General features: G+C 33.9%; 1 protein-coding gene across 10 annotated transcripts in view; it reads left to right on the top strand.

The window, feature by feature from the left end:
* Positions 1-8,174, top strand: part of KYNU (kynureninase) — a 130,096-nt gene extending 121,922 nt beyond the window's left edge. For all 10 annotated transcript variants that reach the window (XM_055572682.1, XM_055572681.1, XM_055572684.1 and 7 more), the window contains 2 exons: positions 5,209-5,439; positions 6,745-8,174. In XM_055572682.1, coding sequence (XP_055428657.1) covers positions 5,209-5,439; positions 6,745-6,864 — 351 coding nt within the window. In that variant the 3' untranslated portion in view covers positions 6,865-8,174. The remainder of the gene's footprint in view (positions 1-5,208; positions 5,440-6,744) is intronic.
* Positions 8,175-19,589: the final 11,415 nt, after the last annotated feature.

The following is a 19,589-nucleotide window of genomic DNA, read 5'->3' as shown; positions in this document are numbered from 1 at the left end:
AAAGAGTCGGACACGACTGAGCGACTGAACTGAACTGAACTGAATAATGCATATACATGTATATGCATATACATATACACGTCTTCTAATTATTTGGATATCAGATATTCATTAGTTTCATTCATTTATAAATTAATTAATTTCATAAATTAGTTTCATTCATTTCATATTCATTAGATTGAGACAAAAATTTATCTAAGTAAATATATATTGTTAATAATTATATACTCTATGATAATGAGCTTCCCCAGTGGCCCAGTAGTAAAGTGTGCCTGCAATACGGGAGACACAGGAAGAGCCTTGGGTTCAATCCCTGGGTTGGGAAAATTCCCTGGAGAAGGAAATGGAAACTCATTCCAGTATTCTTACCTAGGAAATCCTATGGACAGAGGAGCCTGATGGGCTATATAGTCCACGGGGTTGCAAAAGAGTTGTCAGATACAACTTAGTGACTAAAACAACAACAAATATGATAATGGTATTAATACACATATTAAAGAAATGCATATTTTATATACATAAGGTATATTTTAAGTAAATATACATATATGTTTCTAATAGAGATCTTAAATATATAGAGATTAAAATAAAAATTTTATTTTTTAAAAGTATTGAAAGCCTCCTAAAATCATCTCGTTTAGGAAATTCTGTTGTGCCGTATTCCAGCATGAGTGACTAGATAAAGACTTTCAAAATCTCTTCCAAATCTAAAATTCTAGAACTCTGTGATAATTCTCAGCAACTTCTCATTCTGGCCACTGGACGGCAGTGTCAAGTTCCTCTGTTTTTATACAGCTTCACCAGTAGATAGTAGTAATCAACTTGTTTCATTTCATCCCAATTTGAAAAAAAAAAAAAACACCTACTCAATGTGACCACTAGATGGAGCTTGTGCTATTTTCAGGTTTTGGCAGATTTTTCTGTTTTGCATTGAAATAGACCCAGTAACAAGATTTCTCAGTGATACAAATTATATTTGGGGAAGGGTGGGGAAGTGATTAAATCTGGTTGGCAAACCAAATAATGATATTTGACTTGTTTTTAAAATATTCAGCCTGAGGCACAGTTCCATTAAACATTTTTGTTTTTTAAGAAAATAACGCTTTGCAAACTTTGCAAACTTATATCAGGGAGAAGATGAATTATTAATACAATAAGGAGAAAAGAAATAAGGCACAAAAGCATACCTTAGAAAGAAGTAGCACTTAAAGTTATTTCCTCTGATTTTACTCATCTTTGCAAATTATTTCCTAGCCATATCTAGAAAATGTCTTTTAGACACTCATCGGTATTCTTTGCAGTGGACTGACTTCAGTATTCACCTCTTCTGCCACAGAAAAAAACAGATTCCTATTTTCCCTACCAATAGTTTTGCTCCACACTATATAACAGTCACCTAGATATGATTTTTATTCTCAGCTGGAATCTGAAAACTGATGTATCTTCTACTTTAATATCTAAACTTAAACCTAAGAAAATGACCCTAAAGCCCCAGAAAAGGGATGTACACTTCTCTTGAGTTTCTCATCACTTAAGTATTTCTCTGCAGCCTCATGGAAATACCTTATTAAACAATTCACTGTTGAGGCTATGTTTTTACCAAAATTATCTTTAAATAATCAAACCTTAAGTTAAAGAAAGTATTTTCTAAATTCTTATTCCCCATTATAAATTGCAAAATTCTGAAATTACAAAATAATATATTTCCCATTCTCTAGGTAACTTTAAAGTCTTTCAAATGCTTCTGAATTTGCTATATGACTATCAATGAATTAGCAGATTCAGCACTTAGCTTATTTATTTAAAAATTTTGAATATAGGAGATTAGTCGAAGTTTGAGTAAGTAAAAGAAATAAACACACAAATCAAACATTTGTTATCTCTACTTCCCATTCGAAAAGTATTCTTACACAGTAAAATGCCAACTGAAGGAGAGATTTTATACTTAAGAATCGATATATATTGGGACTTCCCTAGTGGTCCAGTTGGAGAAGGCAATGGCACTCCAGTACTCTTGCCTGGAGAATCCCATGGACAGAGAAGCCTGGTAGGCTGCGGTCCATGGGGTTGCTAAGAGTCGGACACGACTAGGAAACTTCACTTTCACTTTTCACTTTCATGCATTGGAGAAGGAAATGGCAACCTACTCCAGCGTACTTGCCTGGAGAATCCCAGGGACAGGGGAGCCTGGTGGGCTGCCGTCTATGGGGTCACACAGAGTCGGACACGACTGAAGCGACTTAGCATAGCATAGTGGTCCAGTGGCTAATACTACACGCTCCCAATGCAGGGGGCCTGGCTAGACCCTAGAGGCTGCAACTAAGAGTTTGCATGCTACAACTAAAGATGCTGCACGCCGCAACGAGGACTGACATTCCTGTGAGCGAAAACAAAGATCTGGTACAGCCAAATAAATAAATATTAAATAAAAATTGCAAAAAAAATGAATTGATGCACATCGATATGATTACAGATTTGTAATACAAAGAATTTTTTTAAATGAGTTATGGCATTGTTCACAATGTGTATTTGATTGAGGCATGTGATGAAAAATAACACCTTATAATCAGTTTCAAACTGAAATCGGGTTTCTTTATACTGTTATCTATTTAATAATTTATGCAACAATTTTAAAAATACTGTAGATAAAGAGGAAGAATAAGGTAGGAAGCAGGAGGCAAATACTCCATCCCTTACTGTGGCACTAAGTATGACCTTAAACAAATGATAACTACTCTTGAATTCTTTTGCCTCAACCTTTTAATAAAGATGTTTGAACCAGATTACTTCAGAGGTCACCTCAATCTTCCAATTAGTAAACATGACATTAAACAGCACTTATATTTTATTTCGAAGGATCCTATTTATACATAACAACAGGTAGGCAATATAATTATTTAAATAGCTTCAAAATATAAAATTAGAGCATTCAATTAAAATATAGGGCAAGTCAGAAGAAATGTACTCTGCATTTCCTCAGAAAGTTATTAGGCACCCAATTTTCAGAACTTAAGAGTTGAGAACATCATGTTATACTTATTTTTCCTATTTAAAATTATCTAACTTTTCTAACTTTGAATTTATTTTAGCTAGTAAGAAAAATAACCTAAGTAGTGGAAATTCTGCCAAGAGTTCTGTTATAAGCTGAATATTTTCAAACTACACTTTTCATTTTTCCTAATTAAATAAAAGAAAAAAAGATTTCCACACTGTTGAGAGCACGAAAATAATGAGAAGTAAAAAAAAAAAAAAAAGGCTGTGGGGGACATTTACTCTACTTCACTGTTAACTCCTATTATCCCCTCTTAATATGTTTAACTGAGGCCTCTGAAGAGACTTTTACACCCTGTGAGAAGAATTTAAAGCCACTTCAGAATGCAGCTTCTCTTGTTATAGTTGTAATGTGGAAAATAGTTTTACATTTAAACATTATTTGATTATTAACAAAGAGTACTGATATGTTAAAATCAAGATATTTGTCATGAAAAACATTTGCTTTCTTGTTATCAAATCTGCAAGAGCAAAACTTCATTTAAAAAACCCTATAATCTTAATATCCCCCAAAGTCTTACTGACTTATGAATACAAGTGAAATGTCATTAAAAGTACTAATTTACACAGTGCCCCCATCTGCACCTTATGGGACCCAAAGCAGACCCAGAAAGTTTACTAGAATTACTTAAATAATTAAAATGTCTTCAAAGTACTATGAATCGCCAAAGAGAAGCTTGGAAAGATTCCTGTTTTTGTTTTTAATTCCAAGCCTGACAGACCACTGGGTGGACCACACTTTATCTGTTCCTTGCTCCTGTCTTCTGTGAGAAAGTTGATTCTTGAATCAGGCTCTCTGATGGCCATTTTGTTTTACACAGGAAATGAAGAGATGCCTGCTACCAAACTCCATGTAACGAGGGTTACCTGAATACTAAAGCAGCATTTTTTGCACTGAATATGTCAGATATTAGCTTCTACTTTCAGCTGAGGTCTTTCCAGGTTGCAGACACAGTCCATGAGGTCTGGTTGGGGAAACAGACAGATACCTTTCTACTGTCTGATACTCCTCTCTTCTTTCAATATATTAACTTAAATATAACTCCCATCTTCTCCTTCAGCCAAATACATACCCTCTGCAATAGGTCAAGAAAATCTATGCCTGGACAGTTTGAGTCCTATTAGAATGCCTACCCACACATGCCATGTGTATATACAGAAAGAACTATTTTCATAGACTTCATAAAGTATAGATATCACCAAATGACCCTATTTTTGCTCTGTGCCTACCATGATACAGAAAAGGGACATTAAGTGGCCTGCCAGTGCATCATTCTCTGTTTGCAGTTCATTCAGTTCTTATATGTAGGATATATTTTTAAACTCTACTTGACCTTAAGAGATAAGCTAAAAAAGCATGTCTGTGCTGACCCCTAATGTTCCAACACCAGTGATTGTGTGCCCTTGTCACTCATCTTAATATAAGAAACCTCAAGAAGCAAGTGGCAGTGTTTTCACACCAGTGTTAAGAGTTTAGCAGCAGAAAAAAAAAATGATGAAAGAAGAAAAAAAGAAAGACTTCAATGCTTTCAATACAAATGCTTCAGTAACATATAAGCACTATCTAACATTATTTGCTTTCCTGCCTGACAAAACTTAGCATCATTTTTAACTCCTTGTTTTCTTACTGTTAAACTGAAAGAGATTTAGAAATTGTTAAAATGATTATGAATAATATTGGTAACATTGCCTTCCACATAAGCATTGAACTCTTACTGTACTTTTTTGTGGACTAAACAAACTTTATACAGGAATAGACAAAAATGTTCTTGACTATAATTGTATAAAATGTTTGGAGGAAAAAGTCTGACATTTATAAAATTTAAATCCATTTATTAAGGTATGTTTTACTTGTACTAATTCTATGAAGCTAATTTAAAATAGCTCTGAAGGAACATTATGTTAACTTATTTTTTCTGCTTTTGCAAGTATTGTTTAAACAACATTTGTACAGCTAATCTATCATGGAAACTTTGTGTTCAATTTTTAATGGCACCGTACTTAAAAGACATGTTTTTTAGGAAAAGATTATCTAAATTGGAAAGTTTTATTGGAAAGGTCAGAAGCAGGCCTTTCCTTTTTATATGTGATTTACAGTTAATTTTTACTTGATAAATCAACAAGAAACTGTGAACCTGATTGTTTCTCATTCTGCAGATCTTTAAACAAGCAACTATGAAAGCACTGAGGAGAAAATCTATTTTGCTAACTGGTTATCTGGAATACATGATCAAGCAGTACTTTATCCAGGACAAAGCAGAAAGCAAGAAAACAGTCGTGAACATAATTACTCCATCCTGTATAGCGGAACGTGGCTGCCAGCTAACCCTAACATTTTCTATTCCAATAAAACACATTATCCAAGAACTAGAAAAAAGAGGAGTGGTTGTAAGTGTATCTCTTGTTTTCCTACCAGGTTTTCTCTATGGGTTGCAAATGTTGAGGATAAAATTTGAATTTTTCAGTTTATGCATTTTTCTATGATACTTAATTTTGATCAGTGAGGATAAATTAAGTGCCAACTAAGTATTCAGCACTCTGTTAACTAAAGACACAGAGATCTGTTATTTCTGATAAAAGGGAAAACACGACAGATTTTGTTGTAGGAAACAGTATTTTGTAACTTATCCATTCTTTTCATTATAGATTGGGCAGAAAAAAAAAAATAGTGAAAACCCCAATATAAATTTGTGGAGTAAGTGGAATTAAAGAACACATCAATATAGTAGAGGAAGAAAAAGTAAATTAGTCTTGTTTAGTTTGATTGAAATGAGTTATTTTTAACCTGTTCACTGCAGTCAAGAAAGACATGTAGACACATCTTAAGAGTATTAACATTGTATGGAATATATTCTTTTGTTGTTTTTTTTTACTATTGTGCCTAAAATAGTCCTCTTTGTCTCTTGAAGAGAACTAATAATTGTTTAATGAGCAATTACAGGATAAATAGTGATATCTATTTCCAGGGATAATATAATTTAGAAAATACTGCACTCAGTTTTCCAAACCTTTAGGAGAGATTTCCCCAGTTTTTGGAGACACATAGAATATCAGCAATCCAAATAACATTCTACCATTTGCAAGCCATGTGCTCCTGTGAAAGTTGGTAAACATCTATTGACTTGAGACTTCTCATCCATATTGGAATCAAATATACTTACCTCAAAAGTTGTTATCGAATTAAAAGTGCCAGCAAACACAAATCATTTTTTATGTTGTCTAGCCTGTAGGGGTGTTTCTTAACAACAGAGTCACAGTGATCTTCAGACAGCTGAATTATCTAATTCATGAGATTAAGGATTATTGAATTCAATGGAAATATAATTGACTAAAACTCTCCAGATCTCAGTGAAGTTCTCATTCATTGAAATGTGTGCAAGGGTTCCAGTCTCTTCAGGGTCTCCCCGCAGATAAACTACATACCCAAACTATTGGATGCTTATAAAGGATGAGTGCACTTCAGGAAAGCACTTCAGACATTAATGTACCAACCCATTAATATTTTAATTATTATTAAGAGGATAGCTTCAAATAACCCAAACATGATGTTTTACTTAAAGTGAAAAAATTCTTACATATTAAATTTTAGCGTAATCAGTATGAATGTTTTATGTAAGTTTCTCTTGAATGCAGATTTCCATTATGTGAAAAATGCTAACATTATTGTGGCTTTACTTTTTGTTTCCCCTACAGTGTGACAAACGGGAGCCAGATGGCATTCGAGTGGCTCCAGTTCCTCTCTACAATTCTTTCCATGATGTTTATAAATTTATCAATCTGCTCACTTCTGTACTTGGCTCTGTAGAAACATAAAATAGCAGTATTTTCCACAGCAACTAAAGCAAATAAAATGGAAAGCCTGCAGTTACTTGATTACTATTATTCAAGTCTTAATTATTGGAAGTATTTAAAAACTGATTACAATTAACTGGAAATGAATTGCATACTTTATAGAAAACATGACAATTTTGCTAAGGACCTGTGGTCTTGAGATCTCTATGGCTGTTGAACTTCTTGGTGTTTGGTGAATCAAAATATTTATTGGTGCAAGTATCATGTACACAGTCTTGATTATCTGTCACATTTCATAGTTAATGAAATGTTTTCTGTTGGTTTAATTATAATTTGAATGACAACTTCATATGTATGTAGAAATTTTTGTATCAATTTTAGAAATATTACTTTAATTTTAATTTTCCAAGCAATTTCTTATAGGTACTGCCATTGAACAGTCTGAAGAATGTATGCTTTTTACAATGTTCCACCTAAGGCCAATCTAAGGGACACAAAATACATTTTCTAGGGCAGTGGCGTTCAAATACTTTGGTCATGATCTATACTAAGAAATGCATTTAATACCAGGGGGTAATTTGTGCATGCCTTACTTCATCGATTCTAATACACAACTTTTAACCACATTTTAACATCCAATAAAGAAGAAATATCTTTCAACTTTCATTCAACAGCTTCTTAAAATTGCCACTGGCCATTCTTTCATGTTACCATCCCTGATGCTGCCATGATTCTCATACTGAGTGTGCTGCTGCTGCTGCTGCTGCTAAGTCTCTTCAGTCGTGTCTGACTCTGTGCGACCCCATAGACGGCAGCCCACTAGGCTCCTCTGTCCCTGGGATTCTCCAGGCAAGAATACTGGAGTGGGTTGCCATTTCCTACTCCAATGCATGAAAGTGAAAAATGAAAGTGAAGTCGTTCAGTCGTGCCCGACTCTTAGCGACCCCATGGACTGCAGCCCACCAGGCTCCTCGGTCCATGGGATTTTCCAGGCAAGAATACTGGAGTGGGGTGCCATTGCCTTCTCCAATACTGAGTATATATCATCCTAGATCTGGTTTTAAAGTTGTATACATAGTAGAAGCAAAAGTTGCATAAATTATTTGCCTGTGCTTTAATATTCATTACTTTATGTCATCACAACAAATGTTGGTTGGAGTTCATTAAATTGATTTCTTTACTCACTCCTGTGTCCTAATCCATTTTTCATGGATGTCCTTTTATTTAATGTTATCATAATCTCTTGTTTTTGTTTAACAGGAATCACTCTGGATAAAAGACTTTATTTAGATGTTTCTCTTCTGTAAAAGAGTGAAATAAATCACAGAAAGATTCTTGCAGTTGAGGACCAGAGTTAGGAAAAAAGTGCTCATCTGTGAAGCCCTGTCCCAAATCTACAGACTTTTCTTATTCACTGTGAAAAAAAAAAAAAAAAAAAACTGCAGTTACATTCAGCCCTGTAAGATTCCCTTAGTTTTTAGCTGTTGATGCCATAAACACTATTCATGAATTGGCAAAATATTCCACACTTCTGTACATAAGCAGCAAGAAAAAGTAAGTACGATGTAATTATTGCCCATGATGAAACAAATTAACTTAGCCAACCACTTTGAATGGCAGAGTTAAATAAAAAGTTGCAGAGCTCCGACACCAACACCAGCAACTACTGATATTTATGGAGTACTTCCTACATACCATGTATTCTGCTATTCTATTTATATGTTATCTCATTTAGCTGAGTAGTTGCATAATTACTTTAGAAGTGCTTTCCACCTCCACTTTTGGCAAAACTCCTCCTCATAGATGGAAAAATTCTCAAGACCTTAAAATCTGACCATAAATGACTTTATCTAGAAGAAACAGTTTTTGAACCTCATAGTGGTACACTAAAAAGACATAGCTTCAGCTCGCAGAGGACAGGTGGCTTAGTGGGGAAATAGATTATAAACCTATAAACATCCAAGTAAATATACACTCACAAACTATAACTTCTTCTATGAAGATAAATGGTGATATTATGAGAGAAAAATCTTAAGGGTATTCACTAAATGGTTGAGTAAAAGAAGGTGTATGAAGGCACTTATCAGTTTCAGTTCCAAAGTATTTCATGTTAATTACATCAGAATTACATCAAATTGTGTTTGCAAAGCATAATTAGCACTCTGTTCTCATCAGGTAAGGTGAGAAACAGTATTAGAAACTAACTTTCTCCCACTTGCATCCCCCTCTCTCCCTAAAGAGATAATCATTGAATTAAATGTTGTGTTAATCATTTCCTTTCTCTAAAATTTTATAACTACATATTTACCCATAAAAATATACTAGCCAAACTTGCCTGTGTGAACTTTATATAAATTTAATCATACTGTCGGAGAAGGCACTGGCAACCCACTCCAGTACTCTTGCCTGGAAAATCCCATGGAAGGAGGAGCCTGGTAGGCTGCAGTCCATGGGGTCGCTAGGAGTCAGGCACGACTGAACGACTTCACTTTCACTTTTCACTTTCATGCATTGGAGAAGGAAATGGCAACCCACTTCAGTGTTCTTGCCTGGAGAATCCCAGGGACGGGGGAGTCTGGTGGGCTGCCGTCTATGGACAGACGCACAGTCGGACACGACTGACGCGACTTAGCAGCAGCAGCAATCATACTGTATATATTCTTCTGCTTCTTTTGTTCAGCTTCTTATTTTTGGAGATTCATTCATTTGTTAGACATAATTTTTCATTCATTCTCATTGCTGCTCAGTAATTTATTATATAATTGAAATTGTTAATTCGTTTTACTACTGATGAAGACGTGAGTTATTCCAAACATCTGTAATATTGCAACAATGCTGTTATTAACAATCTTAGTGTACACATTCAACAGTACAACCAGGACACACAACTGTGAAAGTGCTGAGTCACAGGCCAAACACATGTTCAACTTCGCTGTGTACTGGCAAACTTTTCCAAAGTGATTGTACCAGTTTCCATGCCAACCAGTAGAACATGAAGATTTCCATGCTCCTTACCTTTGCCACTGGTAGCAGTTGATTGCCTTCGTCATGTGTGCATGTTAAAACAGCCAAGGTGATTATTATTATTATTATTAAAATAACAGAGAATAAAATCTTTAGCTTCCACACAAAAAGAAAAGGAAAAAAAAAATGAACACACACAAACCACACCAGTTAATGCTTCAGACAACATTCTTAATTTGTGGATTAAACCAGAACCAGAATTTTTTCCTGGGTTTTACACTTGTCTAGCCTCTTTTGCTTTCTGTTTTCTCCTTTGTGTGTGTGTGTGTGTGATAAGTGATAATTGTTTCAGTAAAACATATTTATCCAAATCCCTGTCTGAAGGTCTATTCCTTGGGAACTAAGTCTAAGACAGCATTTCCGTTAGCTACTCTTAATAATCATAAATATTAATATTTTATGTGTGTGCATGCTCAGTCGCTTCAGTCATGTCCAATTCATCACAATCCCTTGGACTATAGCCTGCCAGACTTCCCTGGCTATGGGATTTTCCCATCAAGATTACTGGAGTGGGTGGCCATGTCCTCTTCCAGGGAATCTTCCTGACCCAGGGATTGAATTTGTGTCACCTGTACTGCAGGTAGATTCTTCATCCATTGAGTCATCAAGGAAGCCCAAGAATTTTATATTCCATATCTAATATATGATGAATTTACAGTTGTTTCTGTTGGTTTTCACATAAAATGCTAGTTTCCTTGTATATATTGCAATTGTTAACTTTATGGTGCTCCTTTATCTTGACCTTTTGAAATTCTTCAAGAACTGGGTTAAAGTGTATTATTTGAAAGATATTTGTGCTTGCTTTGGCCAGTTGCCCTGGGTCACTTGTGACTTTTTTTCAGGCTTTTCAAATCACATGAACAGCATGGAACTGGACAGGCTAATCCATGTGGGGACCAATTAATATTTACAAATCTTCAGAAGATAATTAATTTTTCTTGCTGATCCCTTTTGGTTGTCAATATTATGCCAGGCTCTACTATCAGCATACTTACCTTGACCACTCTAGGCCTATCTCATGTCCTATTTAGTTATCAGCTCTGAAGCTCAGTGACTCTGGGATTTGGCACATACTCAGGATGAAAGCCATGCTTTGATCCTGAGCTTACTTTGATCTTTGCTTACTTCCCAGGTTCCTGTTTTAATTCATTTTGGGGTTCTAAGAATTTCTCACTTTCATGCCATCTCATTTTAGAAGGCTTTTTTGGTGGTTGTTTTTCTTTTGTTCTTTTTTATCTGGTATCGAATCCCTTACAACATGCTGAACAGTCGAGTGCGGGTTTATGACTGAAAACCAAAACAGTGTATATGCTTCTTGTTTTCTTAAGTATAACATGTGACAAATAAATCTTACTTTTTCAATAACTCATGCATATCTATATAAATATCAATTCTTTTATAACGATACCCTTGGGTGCTATAGTAATACACAGGTCTGTTTATGTAATGCTAAATTGTATTTATTATACAAAACTTACTGGAGAAAAGGCTGGATGTAAAGTCAATAACTTATTTTCAAATTAAAGAAATAAGTTTTCTCTACAGCTATTTTCTGCTCAATAACTTTCAACATATTGTTTCATCCAAAACTATATGGGTTTACATTCAAATTCCATTATATCTTTGTTTCATAAATTGAGATTGTTCGAGTAATTATTTTTAAGTATTTATAAATGGATTTTGGCATAATCTTAAGAAAAAAATCCACACACACCACGAAAGCACATCATAAAACAACACAGCAATCACTGGGTTGGGGTATTACTCTCTTACTGAGAAGGTTGCTTCTGTGAACCGTTAGCATCTGCATTATGTGTTTGATAAAGCTGTGAGATATGTACCTGGCCCTCTAGTAAATTCATTTTTAATCTCAGCAAAATATTCTCAAAGAACAAAATGATAAAGAGGATTAGTATAAATTAAAGGATTTAAACATTTTTGCTGTGGTTTGGCTTATTGCAATTATTATTTTTATTAATGATCTAGTATTCCAATTTTTGACTGTTTCAAGTGGCTCCTGAATCCTTTTGACATTACCTTGGCTATTTTTTGATAGCTTCATTGCTTTTTAATTGACAAGATGTAGGCTTACTTTGAATATTTCCTACTTCAAACTTGACATCACCAATTTCTTTAAAAATATTCCATCTCTTTTGAAAAAAAATGGTATTTAGAAACTATAATCTTAACTGTAAGAGTTCTCATTATAATTGGGTTGATCATTACTTCCACAATTTTGAGTTAAAGAGGATAGGAAATAAACATCTTTTAAGAGAAATTACATCTTTATTTCATATTCATATTTTCAATTTAACCTAGGATAACAAAACTTTTACTTAATCTACTTTATATTTTATTTATTGTGCTGGAAACCTTGGTTCTAATTATATATTAATTCTTAGTTTTATCATATACACTATATACTATTGTATATATATTCAATACATGCATATATATTATATATATATAGTTTTAGAATTAGTAATACTAAAGCTATTATAAACAATACAGTGAAGACACGTTAAGAGCTAAGTTTTGGAAAACACGTTAAGAGTTAAGTTTTAGAAACTTTTTGTTTTTTCCTTAGAATATGTTTCACTAGGAATAGTCAGATTACTGTGTTTAATAGGCACTTGTAATAACTCTTATTTGTGTGGTTGTGCTCTGTATGATTATATGTATAGAACTATATACATAGTTAGGTTCACCACTTTGGAATCAACTTTTCAATCTTTATAAATTCCCTTTTAAATTTAAAAGTTATTTTAGAATTGTGTAATATACTCAGATAATTTTATTTTTTTAAATTTTTGTATTTTATTTTATTTTTTAACTTTACAATATTGTATTGGTTTTGCCAAATATCAACATGAATCCACCACAGGTATACACGCGTTTCCCATCTGAACCCAAATCTGCAAGCCAGCTATACTCAGAAAAGTCTGGATTCTCTCCTTATTCCCTTTTCCCTATTTCCTCCCCCTATTTATACATATCTTTTATGCTTTGGTTTACCCCTTCTATTGTTTTACATATATAGATAGATAGATAGATATACACATAGGTAAATACATGTATATTTCTCTCTTTTACATGTAGTAAATATAGTAGCATGTTGCAAATACTTGTTTCCACTTTGGAAAAACATTCATTTATAAAACAAAAAAATTAAAGTTAATACTTGAGGAATAATAGATTTAGGATATAACTCATTTTCAGTTATTACTAGAATAATTAGTTCAGCAAAGATCAAACATTTTAGGAAAAGTGGATAAGAAAGTCCATAGTGGGAGAATTGGCTTGTTACCACCTAAACTCACTGATTACCACTGGTACTGCTAAAAATGGAGCAACTTCTTACTATGTGCCTGAGGTGATGCAGTATTAAGCAGATAGAACCACTTAAGCAATATAGTGTTGTCGTTCAGTCGCTCAGTTGTGTCCCACTCTTAGCAACTCCATGGACTGCAGCACACCAGGCTTCCCTGTCCTTCACTATCTCCCTGAGTTTGCTCAATTTCATGTCCATTGAGTTGATGATGACATCCAATCATCTCATCCTCTGTCATCCCCTTCTCCTCCTGCCCTCAGTCTTTCCCAGCATCAGGATCTTTACCAATGAGTCAGATCTTTACATTAGGTAGCCAAAGTATTGGAGGTTCAGCTTCAGTCCTTCCAATGCATATTCAGGACTGATTTCCTCTAGGATTGACTGATTTGATCTCCTTGCAGTTCAAGGGACTCTTAAGAGTCTTCTCCATCAACACAGTTTGAAAGCATCAATTCTTCAGCGCTCGGCTTTCTGTATGGTCCAATTCTCACATCCATACATGACTACTGGAAAAAACCATAGTTTTGACTATACAGACATATGTCAGCAAAGTGATGTCTCTGCTTTTTTAATATGCTATCTACATTAGTCATAGTTTTTCTTCCAAGGAATAAGTGTCTTTTAATTCCATGGCTGCAGTCACTGTCTGCAGTGATTTTGGAGCCCAAGAATATAAAGTCTGTTACTATTTCCATTTTTTCCCCATTTATTTGCCATGAAGTGATGGGATCTGATGCCATGATTTAGTTTTCTGAATGCTGAATTTCAAGCCAGCTTTTTCACTCTCCTCTTTCACTTCATCAAGAGGCTCTTTAGCTATATACTTAGGAAATAATAAACCTGAGTCCAGTAAAACATTTAGGGCTATTTTCTAGTTTTACAACAACATAAGGAATGGAAGAACAAGCTAAATGACCCAACAGAGAAGCAACTACGGGTCATTCTACATGACAACTGGTTGGATTTCTTCAACAAATCACAGCATGAATAAAATAAGGAAAGGGTAAAGGAGAAAGAACTACTCTGGATTATAAGACTGAAGAGACAAAGCAAGCAAATGCAATATATGGTGTGGACTTGGTTTGGATCTTCATTCAAAGACCAACTATAAAAAATATGTTGCTGAGATAACATTTGAATGAGAAAATAATTTTATTCAATTTGTTAGCTGTGGATAGCCACTGTGGATATAAGAAGATCCTAATATATCTAAATATATATACCATGTACAAAGAAATAAAATGACATGAAGTCTGGAATTTGTTTTAAAATTCCCCTGGTCCCCTTCAGTGCTCCTCCAAAAAAGAATGATGCTGAACAAGTCACAACAAACTTAGTGGCTTTAACAACACACATTTATCATCTTAAGAGTTTTGCAGGTTAGAAATCTAGCATGAGTCTTCATTAGACCAAACTCAAGGTTTTAACTGGATTATATCTCTTTATGAAGACTTCAGGGGAAAATCCATTTCCTTGATTTTTCCAGCTTCCAGAGACTGTCCCAGTCCTTGGCTCTGGTCTCCTTCCTGTCTTCAAAGACAGCAATGTTGCATCTGTCTGATGGCTCTTTCATAATCACAACTCCTTCTAACTCTCCTCTTCTGAGTTGTTCTGCTTTTAAGGGCCTTTATTATTGCAATGAGCTCAGCTGGACAAGCCAGGATCATTTCCCTATTTTTAGCGACCTTAATTCCATCTGCAATCGTTATTCTACTCTGCCATATAATATAAGATATACACACGTTCTGGGGATTAAGGCATGAACATCTTTCAGGGTCATTATTATCCTATCCCAAGAAGATGATGAATGGATGGAAGAAAAGAAAGAAAGAAGGGGGAAAGTGTTGCAAAATCTTGACAATTTTAAAACTAGACGATAATGTTTGAAACTCTCTATACTTTTTTAATGTTTGAAAATTAAGAAAAAACTATCAACAGTGATGACTTAGCTGAGAATCCAGGATATTTGCCTCAAAATTCATGCTTTTAATAAGATCATTTTTTTAATATCCCCCACTACATATTCTCATGATAGAAACAATCTCCTCTGCCCCCATGTGTCAAAAAGTTGTTTTCCATAATTCCCTTATGATGGATTTTTGCAAGGAATATTATATCTTACATGGTATTTGCATATTTGTTTTTTTCATCCTACTTTAATATCCTAAATCAAATGAGAATAATACTTTAAAGCATGACTTCTCACGAAAAACAAAGAAGCTAACTAACACTGGATTTCTGGGCCTCAGTTGCAGTTTCAATCACATATACTCATATTATTTTAGGTGAAAAGAACTGCATTTGAGTGCCAATATTTACTAAACAGAGGTCTTAATTTACTCTTTCCCAGTATGTGGGAGCTTCATTTCATGCCGCTGTTCTTGCACTCTATTGTGCTAAAACAGCAAGCTTGTCAAGAATGGAGACATTGCAGTGATATATGCAGAGTCTATGGGAGACATTTTCTCTATGGGTTAACGTAAGTAGCTGGATCAAAGTCAGGACATAGATGCTACAGCTGGTCTGGGGAAAAAAATGGCAATTAAGAAGAAAAAAAAAGAACAGAAAGAGAGAATTGCAGACAGTCTTTTTTTAGGTGGCAACAACAGAACCAGACTGTTTGAATTTGGGAACTGACTCCAAATGTCACATTTTTCACTGAATTCTAAATAATATTGCTATTTCATAACTGTTATTTGGTTGTATTGATGGCCATACTAACTTACTTTATAACAAACTTGTTACATGTATTTTATAACCTATATTTGTTAACTTTCTCTTTCTTATATCTCTTTCTCTCAACAATACTTAGGAGGATTGAAGAAAAGCTTCCTGTGAATGGCTTTCAATCCAGTCAAAACTGGCACATTTGTTGTGATCAACTCATGCACTCTGTGCAGTTCAATACCCAGTACCCATGTGATTACCTATCCATCAGAAAACTCCCTCTTCTTTAAAGATTTCAATGTGTATTTGTGTTAGAAAAGCAAAAATAAAATAAGAATAAGAGAAAACTAAATGTTTTAAATTAATTTCTTTGGGAAAGTTGGGTAACATCATTTTAGGGGGGCAAAATTACTGTATACTAATCTATATTTCCAGGTAATAGCCATCCATCTCACAAAATGATAGCAAATTAATAAATGTGCATAAACATAGAAATACCCTCAAAATGATAAGGGTCAAGAGTGTATGGAAGATATCAGTACACTTTCAAAACTGGAAAGTCAGCTGACTTACCATGACAAAGAAAACTGAAATATAGTTGCCAAAATGAGAAGGGAGGCTATCAAAAAATATTAATCTAATTCAGGTCAAAGCCATTGAAATGTTTAGGAATTGGAGGTGCCTGTTATTTATGTATACCAGGATATACGCATGTAAATCCCACCTTCTTACACCCACAAAGACAAGAGTTCACTTTCTAGAAAGGATCAACTCTCGTAACTCTAAGACTTAGGGGCATGAGGACAGTTGAGAAGATAGACGAACCATTTAACGAAAAGTTGAGTGATCTGGTAAAATTTTGCAATAATGGTGAAAGCCCTTGTTCTCTTTTCTCTGCTTGGTTCCCAAGAAATTATACATGCACCCAGGGTCCTGTTCAGTTCCCCTTCCAGCCCAACCCAGGAATAGGATTATAGAGCTCTCACTGGGAAAACTGTCTAGTCCAATTGATAGGAACTACAAATCTTTACATGGGTCTCATTGTGACATAGTGCTGCCCACCAATCAGAAAGTTCTGCCCCTGTACAAAATTGTTGCCCTTGATTTTTAGAGTTCCGAGTTTTAAATGAACAGCTATGAAGTATCACCATACACTGAACAATAACATTCAAAATTCAGAATAGAACCCAAAAGAACAAACAGGAAATAAGCAATACAATGAAAAAGGAAGAAAAAGAATAAGAAAAGGGGGGGAGGGGGGGGAAGCTGCAGTTAAAAATCATCCAATAGAAAGGAAAAATCTTTAAACAAGAAAACTATATAATTAAAAGGATTCAGAGAATAAGAAAAAAGTCCTTGAAAATTAAGAAAATTTATATAATATCATAAATAAAAAATTCAAAGGAAATTCTAGACTATAAAATTGAAGAACTGTCTCAAAAGTAAAACAAAAAGATAGTTAGAGGTAACTAGAGGTCAACACCCATCTAATAGCGGCTGTAAAATAAAAGGGGAGAGAAAACAAAAAGAAGAAAAATTATCAAAAAAAGAAAACTCCTCCCAAGAACTTTTCCCAAAACAAAGATGTGCTTTCAGAAGAGGCTCAATAAGTAATAAACATAATATATTTTTTAAGTATAAATCACATTATGGGAAAAATGTAAGACACAGGGGATATAAAGAAGATTCTAACAAGTTTTATAGAAAAAAATTGTTACATTAAAAATATCAGCAATCATGATGAAGAAATTCTTACTACCAAATCTGAAAGATAGAGAATAATGGAGGATATTTTTGATATTTAGATAAAAAGTTATTTCCATTTGAGATTTTGATTGCAACCCAAACTGTTAATTAAACGTGAAGACAGAATAAAGATGTTTTCAGGTAAGCAAGGTTTTAGAATGTTTTCTTTCCATGTACTAGTTCTCAGAAGCTACTGGAAAAGCCTGAGCAGCCTGTACTCACATGCCTCTGTACACACACACACAGAGGCAATGAGATTCCCTAATGAGCATGAAGAGAGGTCTCATGACCACAGTCCTAGAGCAGAACCACTCCAGACTGGAGTAAGGGCTCCAAGATGCGGATATTTACTTCTCTCTGTGTCTGTCTCTCTCTCTCTCTCACATACACAAACTGATGAAATACCTAACACTTCTTTTATTTCACTATCCTGATAAGAGTTTAAAATTCTATTAGAACTAATTTGAGAATTCAAATTAGTAAACAGACAACAATACTGAACAAATGTAAAATAAGATAATTATTAACTCTAAAAATAAGATTATACAATAAAAGAAACATTATTAGAGTAAACCATGTGGTATAGAAGATAAACCCTCTATTTCTCAGTTTAATATTACAAAAATGCTACATTCTCAATATATTCTAACATATGTCGTGACTCTTTCATATGCACACAACACCAGCTATAAATAATATCTATGAAGTTATAAACATGCAAACAATGAATACTGATGTAATATAAATTATAATTTCACTGTATTTGGAGGATGGGGGGAGAAAATGTGTATGTTTGTGCATATGTGTTCATGGGCCGTAGAGGAGGGAGATCTATAACTAAACCCTCAATTTTCATGGTAGGAAAAAATAATGTTGCAAACTTGAAGATGAAGAAATAGCTATAAATTCATATTTATGGAATAATATGGAACTCAATATAGGTAGAGACAGCTAAAGTGTTTCAGAGTTGCCACCCTTTGTTTAGCAGGACAGGAATTAATAGTAAGTGTTGATGGGTCAGAGGACTGCTGTTTTGGATATAAAAGTTGAAACATGCAAAGAAGTGTGCTGTAAGAGTTAAGTTCACAGACTCTGAAACCAAGATACAGGGTTCAAATATTGGGTCTACCACCTACTCGTTATGTGATCTTGTGACATAAATGCTCTGTGCTCCCATTTCCCTTTTGTAAAATTTGACAATAATAATAGGATTACTTCACAGGGTTGTCAGATATTAATCAGTTTAATACACAGAATAATTTAAATAGAGTGTGGCACACATTAGTAGTGCTGGCAGTTCAGGGTTACTGTTAACTATTTTCATGAGTTACTTTGACAAAATAATTTTAAAAAATACATGATACACTGTGCAATATAAAGAATTTAGTCAAGAAATAAGAATAATTATTTTAAAAACTAAAAGTTGAATTATCATTAGAATAAAACTATCTTAAACTATGTTTCTTACTATTTAATTTCTAAACAAAAGCATTCATTAATTATGCTTAATTATGAAAGATTAACTTCTGTCTATTGTAACTATCAGTATATGAACATATGCCTAAGATATGAATTAAAATGGATTTCTAAAAAGCAGAATCTCATTCACCAAAGAAATGAAGACAGTAAAACTGATTTCAAACTAATTAATATTTGTCAGAAGGCTAATAAATACTTATGTGAATATTTATTCTTTCAGATGAATATTGGTCCTATATCTGCTTTGGTATGTTCATATAATAGCATGTATGCCCTCTATGCTTCAATTTAATATTAAGATAATCCTAAATTCTCAACATGCTTTAAGATATGTCCTTATTCTTTCATATACAATTAATTAGTCCAAAATTTCAACAAAACTGACACTATTTTTTTTTTTTGGTCCTCATTAGAGGTTAAGGACATCTTTTTTTGGTTTGTTTCAAAAACCAACTATGTTTAAAGACATGCTAATTAGAAGGAAAAATAAGAGGTAATG

Source organism: Bubalus kerabau, chromosome 3 (genome assembly GCF_029407905.1).
Source record: "Bubalus kerabau isolate K-KA32 ecotype Philippines breed swamp buffalo chromosome 3, PCC_UOA_SB_1v2, whole genome shotgun sequence".
Taxonomy (NCBI): Eukaryota; Metazoa; Chordata; class Mammalia; order Artiodactyla; family Bovidae; genus Bubalus; species Bubalus kerabau.
This window is presented reverse-complemented; position numbering and strand designations above follow the sequence as displayed.